The sequence below is a fragment of the Acipenser ruthenus genome, chromosome 18 (assembly GCF_902713425.1).
Source record: "Acipenser ruthenus chromosome 18, fAciRut3.2 maternal haplotype, whole genome shotgun sequence".
NCBI lineage: Eukaryota > Metazoa > Chordata > Actinopteri > Acipenseriformes > Acipenseridae > Acipenser > Acipenser ruthenus.
In genome coordinates, this window is record NC_081206.1 from 15,927,834 (window position 1) to 15,948,769 (window position 20,936).

The following is a 20,936-nucleotide window of genomic DNA, read 5'->3' on the forward strand; positions in this document are numbered from 1 at the left end:
TTCATTATAGCTATGGTGACCAGATTTTCAAAGCTCAAAACCGGGACACATTGTGAAATAATTGATAAAACTAATTAAACCATTTAAATATAGACTATTTTAATAATACATTAAATCATTAAAATACATTTACGTTTTGGCATTTTCCTTTATTATTTTTTTTTTTTTACTGCGCCAGACTCTATTTATTGACGATGTTGATGTGGTTTAACCTGGTGGATTCGGATTCCAGTTCCAGGATTCCAGGATTCCTGTTTTTGTACGGTAAGATTCGCATATATTTTTTTTGTGCGACATTTTGCAAGTTTGCTAGAAATTTCTTCGACTTGTTGATGAAAACATAGCAGCCACAGCACACAGAAACATTAATTTCTGCCGAGGGCATTGTTTGGAACATTTTAGGGAGTTATATTTAAAAACGTTAGTTAAGATTATTATTTGGTTTTTTTATGTATTTCAAATGCAAAGCAAATCCACCACTAGGGCAATGCATTTTATGTTTGTATCACCCATACCATTGCAATTAGGTAACAGTGACCTGCCTTTTATTTCACACGGGTCTCTGCACTGCATTGTGCTTGTGGAACCGCCTGTAGGAGACCCCGTGGTTCAAAGTGTATTACAGTCAGGGATGTGTAGGCTAACGCGCTGCTGCTGTCAGCCCCCCGCGTGTTTGATGTTTCTATGGATACGCACAGCCTTGAGTGACAGAGGCGGGGTTTGCAGTCCTGACAGTATCTGCTGCTCCCGGCTGCTGTTTAATGAAGATAAAGCAGGCGTCTTCATTTCATTGTCACTGAACTTGTGGGACAAACGCTGACAATTCAATCGCCGTTTAGAGAGATGGCGGAAAATGACAAGTTTACAACGGTACGTATTTTTAACATGGTTTATTGCACCTGTTTCTGTTATTTACTGGTAACTGTATCGACAAATACAAAATGTAGTCTATATCATATACAAATATACCAGTATATATACATCCATTACAGGACATACCCTTTTGTACAAAGGACCATACAAAAATAATATATCGTGCATGTCTGAGCTGCTGTTATATAACACACATAATCATTCTGATATTTAGAGAACACATTTAAGCGTTTATATAGAATAGGAGGTACATCACAGATGCACAGTTTGCATTTCAATTTTTAGAAAAATTGAAAGAAATTCAGCTTTATTAAAATGAACCAGAAATGTCTCATTTGTTGAATGGTTTCGTAGTTTAATTTAGATTGTTAGATAAATATTGCATCAACCATGAACTCTGTTCGAATGAATTGCAGATGACATTATTTATGAACTGAGTTTAACTGTGTGTGTGTGTTTGTGTGTGTGTCATTGTAAAACTTGTTAGTTCAAGGAAAATTCACTTTTACAGTCAAGATGCATTGATGATCGCATTACAACCTTAGCGCTTTCCTTAAGCAGGCGGCGGTAATGTTTAAATTATGTTTTTAACGTGCAGCCTTTTTACGCCAACCACTGGGTTTGGTTTTATTATCTACAAAAAAACAGCGCGGCATGTTTCACAAAATAGAATAGTAACACTACATAAATAAATATGGAAATACATGGGTGGCGTTGCCAGCACACGCTTTTCAATAGTGTACTCTGAAGTGCACGAGAGCCGCACAGGTAATATGATAAGTTCTGTTGAATGTAAGCGCGCCAATACGGGTCCTTCAGCTGCTGTGAAACTATGTGAACTGCAATGGTGCAGAATGACTTCACAGCGGGCAGTGAAGCAGTGTGCATCAAAAGTGTGCTGTCAAAATGGTGTGAATAAATAGTAGATGTTACTACCAGTCAGTAGGATATTTACTGGCACTAAGGCAGCTGATTCCACCAATGCCAAAAACACATTCTTAATACAACCACCCATTTCACTTTCTTTAAAAATAATAGTCAATAATATAAATATGTCTCTTACTTCACCCTCATGTTAAACTACTGGCAGCAGTCTTTTGGGGGCTTCTTACTGGCAGTAGAATATGATAGGAACCCCCCCCCCCCCCCCAAAATAATGCTGCCAGTAGATTTTCTAGTGGTTCTAACCATTCTGTTAATAAATTGCATACCATTCTGCACCAGAACCGTTTGAAATGTCAGAATTGTGAAGCAATTGTGAGAATTTAGCTCAAAGTATATCCAGATGTATTTTGTTTGTTTTTCTGCAGGATGGCCTCTATGTTGGCGAAATCCAAGGCGGTCTGAAGCCGTCTATGAAGCTCACTGTAATGGGGAGAGTAAACCAACAACCTAAGAGGTCAGTGATACAGGATTACAGGGCTGATTAACTGACGGCCTGGGAACACACTGACACTTTGTAGCTTCCAGCTTGGTTTCAGGAGGATTCAGGCCACTGCACCAGGGGACACTGAGGGATCCTTGTGGCGCCATTTCAACCAAACAAAAGCTTGCTTTAAAATACTGTTTATTGTAATGTTATCTTAATTCCTACCAAGCTTTATCAGCTCATTACATTTTGTTAAGCATAACAAATCTGGATAATTAACGTGGTGAGCCCAATAGAATGCCTTAAGAAAATATTTCATGTAAAATTGAACATAATTATGGGTTACACTGCAGCTTTTAAAAAATGTCTCCGTTACTGGGTAATGGGAAAACACTGTACAGAACGGTGGCCTTCATTTTTGTAGAGTGCATTTTATTCCCCCTCAGGACTGAATACAGTTCACCTGATACCCACTTAAAGCACAAACCACAGACCCCCGGAGCTTGGGGACGCAACAGAAGGGTGTGATGCTGTAGATTGTGAGACTCAGATACACCTAGAAGAAAGAAGACCTTAAACAGGGATTTTTAAAAACGAGAGAGAGAGAGAGAGAGAGAGAGAGAGAGAGAGAGAGAGAGAGAGAGAGAGAGAGAGAGAGAGAGAGAGAGAGAGAGAGAGAGAGAGAGAGAGAGAGGGAGAGGTCTGCAGTGTTGAAAGTTAAGTCCTCGTCTGGAATGAAAGCTATGCGCCACAGAACCAACTTTAAAAAGTCCCTTAACACAAAACTATTTAAAACCTTTCGTCTGGTCTGGAATACAAATAAGCACAGTATTCAAAATGTGGGAAAAGATGAAGTCAAACCTGCTGCTGCAGCCAAAAAAGATTTTTATCAGAAAACGCTTCTGTGAAGCAAACAGTTTGTTTGTTCTTCATGTAAAATAAATAATACAAACATATAATTGAAGCATTCTGATGTGAACAGCTCTGCCTGTCTTGTTTCTGGCATCTGGGACTTGATGCTCAGAGATAACTAAACTAAAACGTTTCAACTCAGTGTTCTTTACTGTGAGAAATCAAAGTTTCCCACAGTAAACCCAGAGCAAAGTGTAATAAAGCATAGGCAGAGAGGTATGGTAAAGCTTATTTAAAAACATGACAAACTATGGTAAATGCATCATAGAGCTATGGGAAAAGCATGGGAACTGCGTGCCTGTGCAAATTCACCATGGTAAACTTGTATAGGGGCCTTATAACAACTAGCAATATTTTCACTGGTCCACCTTTTCTTGTCCTGAACACTTCATACAGTATAACTCCTGAGTTATTCTTTTGTAGGCTGCTGTTTAATAAGCCAGCAGAAGACTAGAATGGTTTCATGAATGCCAAACACCGCTCATGTAAAACCAGACTTTTTAAATACCTCCTGACTCAAAGCTTTGGGAACATGGCCCCTTATTTCTCACCTCTGTTTTAAGAATGTTTTGTTGAGGATGGTTTTTTAATGCACATTTTGATTCAGTCAATCAAGTTTAAAAACAGTCCTTAAAATAACAGTGTTTAAAGTTTTGTCACTTAACAGTGCAGAGTGAGTCAGACAGCACGCTCGCTGCAGCGCTGTCTGCTGGACTGTATGGGAAGGGAGACAGCGCAGCAAACTGTGGCTGACCCGGCAGACGAGGGCTTATGTAAATAGTTCTGCAGGGGACTGTGGGCCTGCGGGACAGTTTTGTTGTTAAGCTGGTTTCTTGTAATAGTTGTATTGTATTTGCTCTTTGTGACCCCATTTATCTACGGGCCGTGTGTGAGTTTGGTGGCTGTTTGTGTCAGTGTGTGAGACTCACCTTGACCAGCATGTGTCTGTGTAGCGGGCTGAGCTCCCTCAGACCTCTGTCTTATGAAGCCTTCTCTCGCTCGCGCCTTGTGTCGTTGTTTTCTGTTAGCAACATTGCTTTCAAAGGGCAGAGCCTTCCCCAGAGGTTCTGGTGTGATTGTAAGGCTGGGGTAAGCATGAATTTCAGTGAGCTACATGCCTTGGCTGTTCTTCATAGACTCGATAGGTGGCGTCTTTGTCAAGATTGCTTTAAAAGTTTAAATATTAGCCAAGTGTTAAACGCAGAACTGCTTTAAAAACATTGAGACCAAATCCAGGGGTTTGCCTTGGTGTTTACATAACAGTGAGTGTACAGTCTCAGATATTCACTGTTTCTGCAGTCTTTTCCAAATGCAGTTAAGTGCTGTGTACCTGCAGATTTATACACAGGTACATCTTGCAATACTTTATTATGATGGCTTTTCTGATTGCTTACAAACATTCCAAGATTGTTAAAGTTAAATCCTACAGTTTAAACATTTAGAAAATGAAACAGAAAGTAACCCCTAATGTGAGTCAAGTTCATGAAAATATAACATGGATATTCTGTTTGGAGTATCTCTGTCTGTACCAATATAAAACTTGATCTATCTTTAATAGATCCATTGAAACAACAGCAGTATTTAGATCTGCTATCAGCAATCAGCTCAATTGTATAGACCTCAGGGTCAAATGTATATATTAACTGAAAATAATGGCAGGCAGTAATCTAGATGCCCTGAGCACAGTTGAAATGAAACCCCTGTAGTTCGCTGTACACAGGATTTTCCAGTTGGCACAAAAGCCTGTTGGCTAATGCTCACTGACCCACCACCCCCATGTAATTAAATCGCAGTTCATTATCCCATTTCACTTCATGGCCGTGAATCCACTCTATCTTCTCATGACCTTTGCATTCAGAAACCTTTTGAATGTGACTCTCAAACATTTACACGCTACCTTTAAGAGTATACCCATTTACAGGTCTACCGTGGCAAATTGGCATAGCATGTTTGCAGTTTAACATGGTTTTCACATGCAGGTATTTTATGTTTATTCTGTTGCTGCCAATGCATTCACTTCACCATGGTATAATGCAATACACTTTTTAAGGGCTACTGACAATTGATGGGAAAAAACATGTATAGAAAAGATTGAAATAGGGGTCCCTGAGTGACTCGCCTGGTAAAAGCACGGCCGTGTGCTGTGCATGGTGAGTCAAACAGTCAGGGGAGCACAGGTTCACGTCCTGGCTGTGCAAATTCACAGATTTTCGCTGGGGATTCCGCGGGTTAGGGAGGCAAAACCAGAACAGACTGTTACTCCTCATCGTGCTACAGCGAACCCTACTGGCCAGGCAACTAGTGAGCTCAGACAGACTCCTGCAAGGGTAGCTCACTGACGTCTGCTCTTGAGTTCCTGGGTGTAGAAAAGGAAGCCTGCTTGGTCGTGGGATCGGAGGACTCCCATTGAACCTTCAGCTCTCCTAAGCTGGGTGAAGAATTGCTGCGGTGAGGGGAAAAAAATAATTGGACAAATAAATTGGTGAAATAAAATAAAATACATAAAAAAAAACATTGAAATGCTAGGATCGTCTATAATTGTAAAAAGACCTAACAAGTTTATTTGATCATGCTTTATAGCGCACTAGAATAAGCTACCGCTCGATTTTTTACAGCCCCAGGGAATCCCCCTGGATCGCATCATTATTATTATTATTATTATTATTTATTTCTTAGCAGACACCCTTATCCAGGGCGACTTACAATTGTTACAAGATATCACATTTATTTTTACATACAATTACCCATTTATACAGTAGGGTTTTTTACTGGAGCAATCTAGGTAAAGTACCTTGCACAAGGGTACAGCAGCAGTGTCCACCACTGGGGATTGAACCCACAACCCTCCGGTCAAGAGTCCAGAGCCCTAACCACTACTCCACACTGCTGCCCTCATGTATTTCTAGCTGTAATCCCAGGATAACCAAGAGTTCTGCAGTGTTGAGAGAGTTACTATTCTGTCAATACCCCCATATGAGTCTTGTTTTAAGAAAGTGCAAATGCAGGAGAGAAATAAAGATTAATTTAAGAATAAAAAAAAACTAGCAAAGACAATAATCAAAGTAAGAATTTACTGCTCTAGTTGTTTCTCAGAAATGTTTCTTTGCCTTTGTCCAAACAGGGCCTTATATGAGCCTAACAGTCTTGAAACGAGACCTGAAGTCCTATAAACACATATGTTATTCCCCCCGTGCTCTTAGATGGTGTGATAAACTTGGAAAGGGCTGAGAATCTGCAGTGGACTGACTCTGTGATCACTTTCTCCACAGCATTGCAGTGAACCTGGCCTGCAGCTCCAAGGATCCCGAGACGGATGTGGGGCTGCAGTTGTCTGTGAGTTTCCAGGATCGCTCCGTCGCGAGGAACGCCAGGGTCTGCGGGGAGTGGGGCGCAGCAGAGAAGAACATCCCCTACTTCCCCTTCTCTGCAGGGGAAACCTTTAAAGTATGTGGCTCGCTCTGCGTTACAGGCGCAAGAAGGAGACCAGCGGGGTCTTGTTTATTAGCTCTGACAGATCTTTTGCTTGTGATCCTGTTTTGCCAAATAAATGGATTCAGTCAGGACAGCTCGTCCTATTTGCACATTAGACAATAAAAACAGTTAGCACTTGTCGCCGTTTTTGAAACGCTTGGCTTTGGCACTCAGCCGCGCCTTTCGGGGCTGCCTCGAAAAATGTTTGCCTTGCAGCCCACCTAGCGAGCCTGAAAATGAGGTGGAGGTTGACTGCTAAGAGAGGTAGGTGTCCTGGTTACCTTGATAAAGAAGATAACATCAGTGTAGATCAGTTTCATGAATATCAAACAGAGCTGTTCTTCAGTTCTAGTTGTCATAATTAAATGATTTAACCATGGCTGGAACAGCCAGTGTCTTTATAGAAGTAAGAGCAGCTCCATCTAGTAAGACCCACTAGCCTTTCACTTGATGAAGCTGGCTCTTACTCTATAAAGACCCTTTGCTGGTCTTGTCTTGGATGCCAAACAAACAAAAGAAAAACACAGTATTTGAGTAATAGCAATAAGAAGCACTCAAAATGATTGTAAATGTCACAAAAATACAAAGCTGAGTGCTCCAGTCTTTAGTATTTCAGGGTAGCCACGCTGCCCTCCAGTGCTCATGCTGCCCTCTTTCTCAGATGGAGATCCTGTGTGAACACCAGCAGTTTCGGGTCATGGTGGACGGGCAGCCGCTGTGTGGCTTTGCTCATCGTATCCAGAAGCTGGCCTCTCTCACTGCCCTCAAAGTGTGGGGAGACATGCAGCTCACCAAAGTGGCCTGAACACCAGCATGAAGGAAAAAACCCGGAGAGCAGAAGCAGATTCAATCCAGCAGTTTACATAAACCGTTTAGGGGACTATTTTTATAGAAAACTCTCAACCACAGGGTTTCTTTTTGTAGTTTTTATCTTATAAAATATGTTATTATAATTTATACCACAAGGATTTTATGCAAATTGTTTTATAGGTGCTATGTTATGAAAAGGTGTGTTCCTTTTATGTAATTGTGCCATTTTGTATTATAGAAATAAAGTAGAGTGCCCACATTTTACTCCCCAATGTGAGATTGTCAATTTGAATGTCCCCATTGCAACTCGCATACCTAGTCAAAAAAGACATAAGAACAAAAGATGACCTCCATTCAGTAATGAATTGCTGGATTCTTAAAGAGTTAGTCGCTTTAAATGTCATGTCCACATCCTAACCCTAACCTTCTTATGATGGTTTGTTTTATTTCTTTATGTATTTTTTTTACATTTTGATCTAGCCTGTGAGGTATGTTGTTCTAGTTGATTGCCCCAGACATATGTAACACAGGCTAAATCTGTGTCTTTATGTAAGCAAGTGCCAGCACCATCTACTGCAAACCTACCTATATATATATATATATATATATATATATATATATATATATATATATATATATACACACAATACTTGAATAATTGCAATAAGAGCCAGCATGATTGTAAACATTATAAAAAGTCAAGATCTGCAGCTGGTTAATCACACTGTGTTTGCTTCCAGTCCCCGCTGCATGACTGCACACTCTTTCCTCTTATCTTTAGAGGACTCACTCTAACACTTAATGTTGCTGGGCGTGGCTGTTGCTCAACGACTGCAGTTCAAGTGGGAAATAAGCACCTTGGAGGCATGATGATGAATCCCACAAGCACGGCTCAGTTACAGTCCTGCTCAGTTAACGCAGTGTGATTTACAGTGCCTTGCGAAAGTATTCGGCCCCCTTGAACTTTGCGACCTTTTGCCACATTTCAGGCATCAAACATAAAGATATGAAACTGTAATTTTTTGTGAAGAATCAACAACAAGTGGGACACAATCATGAAGTGGAACGAAATTTATTGGATATTTCAAACTTTTTTAACAAATAAAAAACTGAAAAATTGGCCGTGCAAAATTATTCAGCCCCCTTAAGTTAATACTTTGTAGCGCCACCTTTTGCTGCGATTACAGCTGTAAGTCGCTTGGGGTATGTCTCTATCAGTTTTGCACATCGAGAGACTGACATTTTTGCCCATTCCTCCTTGCAAAACAGCTCGAGCTCAGTGAGGTTGGATGGAGAGCATTTGTGAACAGCAGTTTTCAGTTCTTTCCACAGATTCTCGATTGGATTCAGGTCTGGACTTTGACTTGGCCATTCTAACACCTGGATATGTTTATTTGTGAACCATTCCATTGTAGATTTTGCTTTATGTTTTGGATCATTGTCTTGTTGGAAGACAAATCTCCATCCCAGTCTCAGGTCTTTTGCAGACTCCATCAGGTTTTCTTCCAGAATGGTCCTGTATTTGGCTCCATCCATCTTCCCATCAATTTTAACCATCTTCCCTGTCCCTGCTGAAGAAAAGCAGGCCCAAACCATGATGCTGCCACCACCATGTTTGACAGTGGGGATGGTGTGTTCAGGGTGATGAGCTGTGTTGCTTTTACGCCAAACATAACGTTTTGCATTGTTGCCAAAAAGTTCGATTTTGGTTTCATCTGACCAGAGCACCTTTTTCCACATGTTTGGTGTGTCTCCCAGGTGGCTTGTGGCAAACTGTAAACGACACTTTTTATGGATATCTTTAAGAAATGGCTTTCTTCTTGCCACTCTTCCATAAAGGCCAGATTTGTGCAATATACGACTGATTGTTTTCCTATGGACAGAGTCTCCCACCTCAGCTGTAGATCTCTGCAGTTCATCCAGAGTGATCATGGGCCTCTTGGCTGCATCTCTGATCAGTCTTCTCCTTGTATGAGCTGAAAGTTTAGAGGGACGGCCAGGTCTTGGTAGATTTGTAGTGGTCTGATACTCCTTCCATTTCAATATTATCGCTTGCACAGTGCTCCTTGGGATGTTTAAAGCTTGGGAAATCTTTTTGTATCCAAATCCGCCTTTAAACTTCTCCACAACAGTATCTCGGACCTGCCTGGTGTGTTCCTTGTTCTTCATGATGCTCTCTGCGCTTTAAACGGACCTCTGAGACTATCACAGTGCAGGTGCATTTATACGGAGACTTGATTACACACAGGTGGATTCTATTTATCATCATTAGTCATTTAGGTCAACATTGGATCATTCAGAGATCCTCACTGAACTTCTGGAGAGAGTTTGCTGCACTGAAAGTAAAGGGGCTGAATAATTTTGCACGGCCAATTTTTCAGTTTTTTATTTGTTAAAAAAGTTTGAAATATCCAATAAATTTCGTTCCACTTCATGATTGTGTCCCACTTGTTGTTGATTCTTCACAAAAAATTACAGTTTCATATCTTTATGTTTGAAGCCTGAAATGTGGCAAAAGGTCGCAAAGTTCAAGGGGGCCGAATACTTTCGCAAGGCACTGTATAGGCTCAATGTTATAAGCCAGGAATGGGCAACTCCTCAGATGAAGGATCATTTTTTAGAACTGCAGAATGGGCTCCACTCACAAAGCTTTAGTTTGTGAGTTGTTTAAAGAATGTGCTTTATAAATAAAATAAAGTTTAATGTTGGTAAAACTGTTCTTTAATGTTGTTAATAAAAAGCTGCCAAAAGTCCAGAACAGTTTCAGGAATATCAAACTTTAATTTTATTAATAAAATCAAACTGGACACATTTTTTTTCAATAACTCATGAGTTAACGGTTGAAAAATAACTCATGAGAAAAGGTTACAGGTGATATTATTACATTTTATTTTTGTGTAAAGGTGCATATCATGTAATACAAAACAATTACAAATCTATTACAAAAAAAATATACAATGACCACATATACAGTCAAATCTGTTTAAAATGAATCCAGTTAATGATTGTCCTTTTCTGCTTATCATCTACATATTGACAGAAGAATGATAATATAATAGTAGGAGTCAATAGGCACCAGCTCCATACGACTTGATTATCACACTCCTGATAATATCAGTATCTATCAGCGATGCAGATGATTTCCACGCCTCTTATGATGTGGAGAAACGATTGGAGAGCTTGCATGTAGTTACAGGTTAAAGGTGTTTATTGAAATGCGAGCACACGATTGGAGAGCTTGCATGTAGTTACAGGTTAAAGGTGTTTATTGAAATGCGAGCACACGATTGGAGAGCTCGCATGTAGTTACAGGTTAAAGGTGTTTATTGAAATGCGAGCACACGATTGGAGAGCTTGCATGTAGTTACAGGTTAAAGGTGTTTATTGAAATGCGAGCACACGATTGGAGAGCTCGCATGTAGTTACAGGTTAAAGGTATTTATTGAAATGCGAGCACACGATTGGAGAGCTCGGATGTAGTTGCAGGTTAAAGGTGTTTATTGAAATGCGAGCACACGATTGGAGAGCTCGCATGTAGTTGCAGGTTAAAGGTGTTTATTGAAATGCGAGCACACGATTGGAGAGCTCGCATGTAGTTACAGGTTAAAGGTGTTTATTGAAATGCGAGCACACGATTGGAGAGCTCGCATGTAGTTGCAGGTTAAAGGTGTTTATTGAAATGCGAGCACACGATTGGAGAGCTCGCATGTAGTTACAGGTTAAAGGTGTTTATTGAAATGCGAGCACACGATTGGAGAGCTCGCATGTAGTTGCAGGTTAAAGGTGTTTATTGAAATGCGAGCACACGATTGGAGAGCTCGCATGTAGTTGCAGGTTAAAGGTGTTTATTGAAATGCGAGCACACGATTGGAGAGCTCGCATGTAGTTGCAGGTTAAAGGTGTTTATTGAAATGCGAGCACACGATTGGAGAGCTCGCATGTAGTTACAGGTTAAAGGTGTTTATTGAAATGCGAGCACACGATTGGAGAGCTCGCATGTAGTTGCAGGTTAAAGGTGTTTATTGAAATGCGAGCACACGATTGGAGAGCTCGCATGTAGTTGCAGGTTAAAGGTGTTTATTGAAATGCGAGCACACGATTGGAGAGCTCGCATGTAGTTGCAGGTTAAAGGTGTTTATTGAAATGCGAGCACACGATTGGAGAGCTCGCATGTAGTTACAGGTTAAAGGTGTTTATTGAAATGCGAGCACACGATTGGAGAGCTCGCATGTAGTTGCAGGTTAAAGGTGTTTATTGAAATGCGAGCACACGATTGGAGAGCTTGCATGTAGTTACAGGTTAAAGGTGTTTATTGAAATGCGAGCACACGATTGGAGAGCTTGCAGGTTAAAGGTGTTTATTGAAATGTTCTGGCTTCCGTGGTGTTACAACGTTCATAATGGTAGAACACTGAATAATGAATACATAAATAAATACAGTATTGTGATCACAACAGTACTGTATGTGGAGTTTCACACAGTAAATATGTTTTAGCAGGTTTATGAACTTATGAAGTCAGCTCTCATTGTCACTATTTCTGCTGGGCCCCATTGAAATGACATTAAAAGCGTTTGACGATGGATACAATATGAACTACAAGCACTGGTTCACAGGGCAGTGTACAAAGATACAATAAAAACATGTACTATAAAAATGAGTATAGTCTGTATATGTATAAATATGTTAATTAAAAACCTTTCTACAGCTGCTCATTTAGTATGAGCATTATTCATTAATTGTACACTCACAGAATGCATAGCAAAATAATCAGGGCAAGTACCAAGAAGTAATTCTGATTCCAGAAGCAGTTATTGGAGATACTGGGCTGTATTCCTTAAAGAAAGCTAGGCTAACAACTGGGCTTAATTAACACATCACTCCTATATGAATGCATGTCTAATCTCCAAGTGCCTTTGGTACACCAGAGTGAAACCATGAACCTGCCCCCCTTCAACATCTATCCTGTAATGGATTTAAGAAATACATCAGACAGCACCGGCAAGACATTCAGCCAAGGAAAGAACAGAAACAGAAAACGATACAAAGTGAATCTAGAAGTAGACGTTAGTTACGATTACTGGGATATTTCACATCCGTAACAAGTTGCTTTTTACCCGCTGTACTGCAGAGACGGTTTTCACCATCACACAACACTGCTCCTTACACACACATCACGTCACTGTCCCAGCCCTGAAATCTTCTCGTCCTGCTAACACGTCAGCTGCTTCAGGGCGCTGATCCATTCCAGCCTCTCTTCCTTGGAGGTGGCCTGGATGTAGTAGTGGATGTCGTTCTGAGTTATTATTTTGAACAGATTGCCCTGCAGCTTCCCCTTCACTCCTGTGGGACAGAGGAACATATTAGCATCCAGTGCCTGCTGTATTCAATCACTGCTCTGTCTCCACATAGATATTTACTGGAGAAGCCTTGATCAGCGTGCACTCTGTCACTGCTCTGTCTCAACATAGATATTCACAGGAAAAGCCTTGATCAGTGTGCACTCTGTCACTGCTCTGTCTCCACATAGATATTCACTGGAGAAGCCTTGATCAGCGTGAACTCTGTCACTGACTGTCTCCACATAGATATTCACTGGAGAAGCCTTGATCAGCGTGCACTCTGTCACTGCTCTGTCTCCACATAGATATTCACTGGAGAAGCCTTGATCAGCATGCACTCTGTCATACAATGAACTTCAAAACTCCAAAAGCTTCAGCTAAAAGTGTATGCTGGACAGATTCATCACAGCATAGGCTTGTATTACAGTAAATACAGTATGTACTGCATACTGTGCAAGCAAAAACCACTGGATTAAATGTGCACAAGAGTTATTATCTCTTGGTCCATGATTACATTGTTGAGGTTAAAGCTGATTTTAGTTTAATCCTTATGGGGTCTATGCTTTTTCAATGAATGTGGATCTATTGTTTAAATTATTAAAATAGAACACTATTTTTTAACGATCATTTCGATCTGTTGTCTACAATCCAATCTGCAGATTCCTTCACCTACCTCAACTATTTCCCAGGTAGTATAAATACTGAATTGCCTTACATTATGTCTACATGTTTGTTTCTGCAGTTTGAGGCTTAACACATTAGGTCAGTTCCAGCCCACAATCCTAACAGGGGCTGGCAGTGTCTTAGTTCAAACCGGGTTGATCTCGGTCTCTCTGCTGCTGATGGAAACAAACAGGGATGACTTCAAAGTGAATTCAACTGAGGTGGCAATGTGCCATAAGTAGAGCTACAGCAGCACAGTGAACTCTATAATAAAAGTGAAGTGCCAGTGAGCCGTACCCGAGTGAACTCCGTTGTCTTCGAGTGCCGAGACGAGACAGCCCCGCAGTGGAAATCCTCCGACTGGCCGATGGTCGTCCTAAAGAATGACAGGAGTTGCACTGGATTAACTATTATTCTTACAGGAGAGTCGGAGCTCATCTGCTCCCTTTATACACTGAAACTGCTGTTTAACAATGGACACCCTTAAAGAGACACTTTCTATCACCTGCATTTTCATAAGTGTGATCTTAATATTAATTCTAGATGCTTTAGAGCAAGTAAACACCAATTAGAAAAGCCACAGAGTAATTATTAGAAGCCCTTACAGGAACATGATACAGTATCTGCAATCCCATTCTAACACCAGTGAACTACCCTGCAGAAACCCAAGAAGAACCACAGTTATACAACGGCAAGATTCATCCTCCTGTTTATTTCAATGGGCTTTATATCCACGGCGTTAACCATACCTTTAAAACACTCAAGCATAATCGGTTCACTAGATGCCATTGTGCTCTTATTGCCCTTTAGTATTGCAGCTGCAGAGTCTTTATCTACGCAGCCCCTGGATAAAGTTTGGAAAGTCCAGTACTCACGCGGGAGGGATCATAGTAATGCAGGTAACCAGGCTCCGCCCTCAGAATGAACAGCCGAACCTTCCAGCTTTTTCTGTTGTGTCCCTGGGGTAACAATTAACAGCATTAATAATATATCTGGCTTTTATACAGAATTCAGATTTTGTTAGGAATTGTTTTCTGGCCATGTTATATGTGAAATATACATGATGTACATATGTGAGATAGTGGTTATTTTAAAAATCTGTTGAGAAAAGTTGATTTAATTAATCAAAATGGGCTTTGAAAAAAAACAGTCTGTGTTAATCACATGTTAAATGTTTCCATATCTATTTCAGGCCCTCGTTTGTGATTAGAATTATCATCAATGTATATTTTAGATATACAGTCTGTTGTGTGTCCGTCCATCACACATCCGCCCTAACTGTTTATCTGCCATGATCAAGCTCTTCAGCAACGTTAGTTTACTGTTGAACAGAGAAGATTGCAGATCCCACCAAAGCTTCCGTACACTGTGTTGTATGTTGCTGGTAGTGTCACGTGAGCTGTTCAGTGTGTTGATATGTAAATAAATCCTGTTCACCTGCGGGGCGTATCAACTTCAACCTCTATCCCCTGCCTGTCACTCAGCAGCGAATGCACGCACCCACACGGCAGACGGCTACTCTGTCACAAGCATTAATACCCTGTATCTTTCTAAACAAGGGATTCAGGGGAGCTCCCTAATAAAAGCTGAATCTCAAAAAAATAATTGTGTAAATATAGTAATTGTTACAGCTGTGTATAATTGTATTTAAAACAGGATTCATTTATCCAACTTTTTACATATCCGCCCTGACTCAGGTCCCACCGCAGTCGGATACGCGACGGATTACTGTATTTCAGGAATGCAATTTTGATACATAATTGATTATGCATCACAATGACAATCTCATCCTCAGGTTTTCTGTCTACTAAACATGCAAAAGCGTAACTACAAAATAATCGTGGCTACCAACTAAACTAACTCGAATAGTTACAATGTGCTTCTGATCCTACAGAGAATTGAGGATGGCTGTTGTGGATTAAAACGAACCTGCTTCAGTAAATATCCCTGAATCACAACTCTTCCGCTGAGCTCCACTGCCGAGAGACTGACTTCATGCTTCACGCTGGCTTTCCTCTTGTAGCGCTCCGTCTGAGGAGAGGAAAACAAGGTTCTGATCTGAGACAGCTCAGCCATACAGACTGTCCTGTCAGGACACTGCAGGTGGGTGCTTCTGGCATTGTAATCAGGAACTGATAGTTAGGGTCACTTCCTGTACTATACTGCAGAATACTTTATTTTTTTTATGCAAAAGGCATTGTCCTTTTATACTTTAGTATTGAATTACCATATGAAAAGGAATGCATTAATTAACGTACGAAGGTGTATAGCGCCGTAGAGTCGTCGAGAAACTGATCGGACAGCTCCCCGCTCCTGATCGCCTCGATACTCTTAATCCCTATGGGTTTCACAAAGTTCTCATCCATCAGCGCGGAGGACAGCGTCACCGCTTCAAAACGAGTCACCACGAAATTGAGCGAGACCAACCAGTCGACCAGAGCAGAGCCTGTGGAGAAGAAAAACAGCACAGTCTGAATCAACACCAGTACAGGACAAACCCCCACAACACACAATCCATTTCATTCATGAATTGCCTCAAACCCACCACCTGCCCAACTAGATAAGGCAGTAGATGCCCCATAACAGATTAGATCGAGGTTCTCAAACCGGGGTACAGGGACCGCCTAGAGGTCCGCAGAGGTTACCCAGGGTGTTAGAAGAATTCTGTAAACTTCAATAGAAAGTGTTTTTTCTTTATTGTGAGGCCTTGTGATACTTACATACAGACCAATGTACGTTCAACACTTACAACACTGCAGCGCAGCTTCTCTTGCTTGTTTGCGATACTTACAGGTGGGTAACTGTCCTGAAAAAAACCCTGTGTATTGTGGGTACCCTTTCACATAGCCCTGTGTTAAATGAATCACATTAAAATAGATACCTATACCGTACCGCCCTGGTTAATCCTGGAAAGGTTTGGGTTGTCTTCCAATAGGCAGGTACCTTTGCCTAGCTCAACCCAGCCTGAATTTACAACTCCCAACCAGCAGTACAAGAGAAAAACTATTATACTATGGAGCATACCAATGTACAGTAGTTAACCGCACACTTGCACAATAAACACTACGTGACATCAGGTGATACATGTGAACAAGCCCACAAGCCGGTATTAAACTTCCTTAGCAGATGGAATCACAAAGTATTTAGTCAGCAAGCATTCACACATTGGATTTCAACACTAGATATGAGATCATATTGTCAAACCACACCCAGCTCCATATAATGGTAATGGTCAAACAGAATCCTATATACAGTATATGACCTTACTGTATCAGTAGCGTACTAATTAAATTACCATCATATAATATGCAACAGGTAAATTACACACTCTTCAACTAATCCCAGGGAAGGGATCACTCGAAGCATGTTTAAACCAAGCTTACCTGTGAAACACTTCTTGAAAGAGCTGCCTTGTTCTATGTGGTTCATTAGTTTGATCCCACTGTGAATGTCATGCATTGAATCCGCCACCTGGCTGTGAAATACAAACAGCTTTGTCAGTATGACATGCAATCATAAACAAATCTTTAACTCATATCTCATTTATTTCCTGTTCAATATCCTGTTATGTGTGTTCTCTATTGCTGTTGCAGTTTAAATCCTACTTAAAAAGACTATCTAACTAACAAGTGATTTTAAGATATAGATTGATATAATTGATTGGTTTTAACCAGATAGTGTAATAACCAAAGTAATATTATCAGGAGTTTATTTCCATTCATATTCATAAATATTAAACATTATATTCTGTGCAGGGCATTTACATTTTTTCTTAGTGAGAGGATGGAGACGACAGGAGTGATCTCCACTTTTTCAATAAATACTGATTTTCTAAAGAGAGTTTAAACAGTAATAACTTCTGTTTGGTTTGTGATTTGGATGTCCAGCACACACAAAGGAAACATATATGGAAGAGCAAAGGCAAGGGAAAAAAAACCTAAGAGAGGAATAAAAACAACTGAAACAGTATAAGAGTAGTGCGTGTAACAGGGTGGAGACTGGGAGCAAACCAGCAACCCGGTGCACCTAAAGAGATAACCACAATGCAAAAGAGCGGGGGTCGTCTGCATTCATGGTTAGAGCTTTTAACCTCCTCTCATCTCACAGACAGGGGACAGGACAGAATCCGTAACAGCAGTGTATCACACAACACTGCCTGGCACACAAGAACAGCCAGCTGCAGGAAAGATTCGCTCAGTCACTGTTCCGAGTAATTTCTTACTGCTTTTATAATCTTAAGAAAATAATGTATCCAAGCTACTGCACCGTGGAGGTGAAGCCCAGTTTGCCTAGTCCCTGCCCAGACTCATAGGGCATTCACTGAAGCTGATTGCACGCTTAACCCACAGGAATACAAAGACTAATGCAGCCCTCCCTGTGGGCCACCAGCTAAGATCAATTTCGGAATGTTTTTAGAATAGGTTTGCAGGAGGAGACTCACCTCAAGCTGACGTTGTGCAGCTCTATGGGCGAGTGCTCCGGATCTGGTTTCGGAGCCTGCGCGGGGCGCAGCGTGTGGATAGCCGCTGTGATGCTGGACGCCCATGTGTCACGCTGCTCCCGAGAACACGCTTCAAGGAAATACTCCGTCGATTTCTGTGTCTTTAATTTAATCACCATCTGTTTAAAACAACAAAGAAAAGCAAATGTAGTCACGCCCTTACAGGAAGGTTTGGCAGTCCACTCAGTAGTGTTCACAAAATCAGTTTACAACTGTGTGAATAAGTGAAAAAAAATAATGCTTAAGTGTGTAGGTAAGTTTGTTTTTAAAATATCAGAATCATATATCATTGTGTAGTGTAGTAATTCGTTGACAAATGTTTAGACTAGAAGTCTTAACCAATGTATTCTTCAGTTTGTTAATTTTCTTTAAATAAACATTGTTATTGGTTAATTAGTTGGTATACCATGGGCCCTATTAAACACGTTAAGGAATGTTTTAAGGTCTGCTTTTTGATTACAGTGCTTTAAAAAAATGAGAATAAACTTCTAACTCTTTCTAAAACAGCTGAGAAAGCAACCCTCGTATAATTAACCGTGAGCAGCTTTAAAAACTTTAAAGTTTTGTGAATGGGCTCTAATGTCAAAATACCAAAATATGAGCACCTGGCACCAGTCCATCAATAGCAGCTTCATACTACTGTAGTTGCCCTCAGTTGTGCTCCCATTGCCTATCAGAACAGAACCTTTGCAAGATGATCTTGTGTTCAAGCAAGATGGCAGCCACTGTGCACATCCCGGTTTGTTTACATTCTCCAGAAGATGTTTTTTGTATTGGCTGAAACGTTTGTCCACCTGATTTACAGGAGGTTATATTTGGTAACATAAGGAAACACAAGATTCATTGTTCTTTCAAACCCTAACTTGGCACTTTTGTTAAACGATTTACACACCATTGAAGGTAAAGGAAACTTCTATACAAGTAACAAGAAAAAAGAGCCCTGAGTTTTAGAACAGTCCTGGAGCATGTTCTATTTGCTACAGACAAGCCAATAACTACTGTAAAGTACAGCAAGTAAATTCAAAACAGGCCGGGCACCTATGATAGCAGGACCGATAATGTTTTCAATGGCTGCAGCGTATTGTCTTTCCTTACCGGTCTGTTCTCGTATTCCAGGCAGGGACAGGTAACTTTGCAGTCCGCGAGGAAGACCTTGCCCCTGGGACAGGACTCCCGCTTCCCTCCTTCGTATCTGTAGTACAGAAGCCTGTCCGGGAAGAGAACGAACCAGCGCGTCTTCCAGTTGTGCACAATGTGGCCCTATACATAATTCAAATAAAACATACATTTCAATAAAGACTTCAAAAGTAAAACACCATTTTAAAAGGTTTTAATATTGCGCGTAGGTACCAGTAATGTACGGTTTATATTGGATATTTTTAAATAGATTTATTATGTATTATGACACAAATATATACTATCAGGTATGTACATTTCTGAAACAGCCTCGGCAGTATTTTTGTGGTGAAAACAACATGCCTTGTGTGTTATGAAATGTTACGGAATACCTACCCTTTTCACTAGAAACCCTTCCTTGAGAATTGCGTTTTCATCCTGGATCGTATCCATTCTGTGCACTGACTTCACAAGACTTGACAAATTCGTACTCGTTGTGTCAGAATGCAGGCGCGAGCTGGGATTTAAAGGTCCAGAGCTCACCCAGCCGGTGACGTCACGGGTCTGCCCCACCCAGTCTACACCTGGCTAGCGGCGATGACAAAGTGTACATATGCAGTGCGCTGGAGGCGCAACAATATAATCTTCAATGCCCGTATAGTTCTAATGATTGTTATCATTCTGTTTCAGCAACCCTGTTTAATCACTTAAAGTCTAATATTTTTATTGACTCGATATTACCAGTTTTAAACATTTTAAGCAAAAGTACATGGCAACCACGTACGCGATGTTTACCAGGTTAATGCTTAAACATCCTTGTATATCAAATTATCTGAGAAAGAAATGCAGCATAACAGGAGGAAGAAGAAGAAGAAGAAGAAGAAGAAGAAGAAGAAGAAGAAGAAGAAGAAGAAGAAGAAGAAGAAGAAGAAGAAGAAGAAGAAGAAGAGCGTATTATCAGAAGTTAAACAAGCTACACACGGTGACGGCTCAAAAGCTACGTTTTTCCTCTGTGTTTAAAACTTGTTATGTTTTTTTCTCAGGCTGTAGTGACTCCTAATAAAGTCAACTGCTTTTGTTGTCGCTGTGCTTTCTCTTTGAATCAGGGGTTGACATGCGTTTCTTTGGACAGGCGCACCTTTTCCTCTCGAACGTGTTTGAATCGGTTGCTAGGTAAACAGCCGCGTGGCTGTACTTATCGTCATCTTGCAAGCGAGGTGTCCGGCCTCGGGGGAAATGACGCACGGTTTGGCATGTAGTGGTAGTTACTTTAAATAATAATGCTTAAGTACATTGTAGCTAAATTATTGTTATAAGTGGTACAGTGCAGAGAATGGGCAAAAAAAGCGAATGTCTACGGATCCTGCACTGGTTTTCAACTTGGACAATTTCACTAAACAACTAATGAAACTTCAGTCCTGTGAAATATGTGTAGGCCAGTAAATTATTTTGGAGATTTTTTTTTTCTCCACAAACTAACTGTATTCAAATAAGCAGTGAAAATGTAGATATCCATTTAAAATACTATAGTATACTAAATATAACATTAACTATAGTACAGTATATAGTAGTATAGTATGGCCTACTGCTGTACATACTGAACTACTTTATATAAAACTACAGTGTTTTTATACAGTACTTTTGTATTCTAGCTATCATTTTAATTTTCATATATGGAAATTAAATTCAAATTGTATATTATATCATAAGCTATTGCATAAGCGTTTGCTACTGAAGTGTAAGCACAGTAAACCTGTGAGTGACTCATCATGATTCATGTATGTGCTCAATCCACTCAACAGAATAGAATGAGTGAAGCTGCTCGAGTCTAGACTGGTACACGAGGGCAGCTACAGAATTCCAGGTCAGTCTACACAGTGGC

The 20,936-nt window shown here is 40.5% G+C and overlaps 2 protein-coding genes across 2 annotated transcripts; one reads left to right on the forward strand and one right to left on the reverse strand.

Annotated features, from left to right (window-relative positions):
- The first annotated feature begins 712 nt into the window (after positions 1 to 712).
- On the forward strand, positions 713 to 7,699 carry LOC131698634 (galectin-related protein A-like). The gene is made up of 4 exons (XM_058991296.1): positions 713 to 870; positions 2,184 to 2,272; positions 6,424 to 6,598; positions 7,287 to 7,699. Exons 1-4 carry the CDS (start codon positions 844 to 846, stop codon positions 7,428 to 7,430), a joined length of 435 nt encoding a protein of 144 aa, XP_058847279.1. The 5' UTR covers positions 713 to 843; the 3' UTR covers positions 7,431 to 7,699.
- A 2,601-nt stretch (positions 7,700 to 10,300) lies between these two features.
- LOC117425068 (pleckstrin-2-like) lies at positions 10,301 to 19,617 on the reverse strand. The gene is made up of 9 exons (XM_034041734.3): positions 19,451 to 19,617; positions 19,034 to 19,198; positions 17,879 to 18,057; positions 16,821 to 16,912; positions 15,696 to 15,883; positions 15,367 to 15,468; positions 14,313 to 14,396; positions 13,735 to 13,813; positions 10,301 to 12,775 (listed from the first exon to the last, which is right to left on the reverse strand). Exons 1-9 carry the CDS (start codon positions 19,505 to 19,507, stop codon positions 12,645 to 12,647), a joined length of 1,077 nt encoding a protein of 358 aa, XP_033897625.3. The 5' UTR covers positions 19,508 to 19,617; the 3' UTR covers positions 10,301 to 12,644.
- Between the last annotated feature and the right edge of the window lie 1,319 nt (positions 19,618 to 20,936).

Excerpts from the sequence above, each read along its gene's own strand:
- LOC131698634 (XM_058991296.1), top strand. The coding sequence starts at position 844 with ATGGCGGAAAATGACAAGTTTACAACG. Across the intron at positions 871-2,183 it reads AAAATGACAAGTTTACAACG|GATGGCCTCTATGTTGGCGA; the intron begins GTACGTATTTTT and ends GTTTTTCTGCAG. Across the intron at positions 6,599-7,286 it reads CTGCAGGGGAAACCTTTAAA|ATGGAGATCCTGTGTGAACA; the intron begins GTATGTGGCTCG and ends CCTCTTTCTCAG.
- LOC117425068 (XM_034041734.3), bottom strand. The coding sequence starts at position 19,507 with ATGGATACGATCCAGGATGAAAACGCAATTCTCAAGGAAGGGTTTCTA. Across the intron at positions 19,199-19,450 it reads AAGGGTTTCTAGTGAAAAGG|GGCCACATTGTGCACAACTG; the intron begins GTAGGTATTCCG and ends AATTATGTATAG. Across the intron at positions 14,397-15,366 it reads AGGGATATTTACTGAAGCAG|GGACACAACAGAAAAAGCTG; the intron begins GTTCGTTTTAAT and ends TTGTTACCCCAG.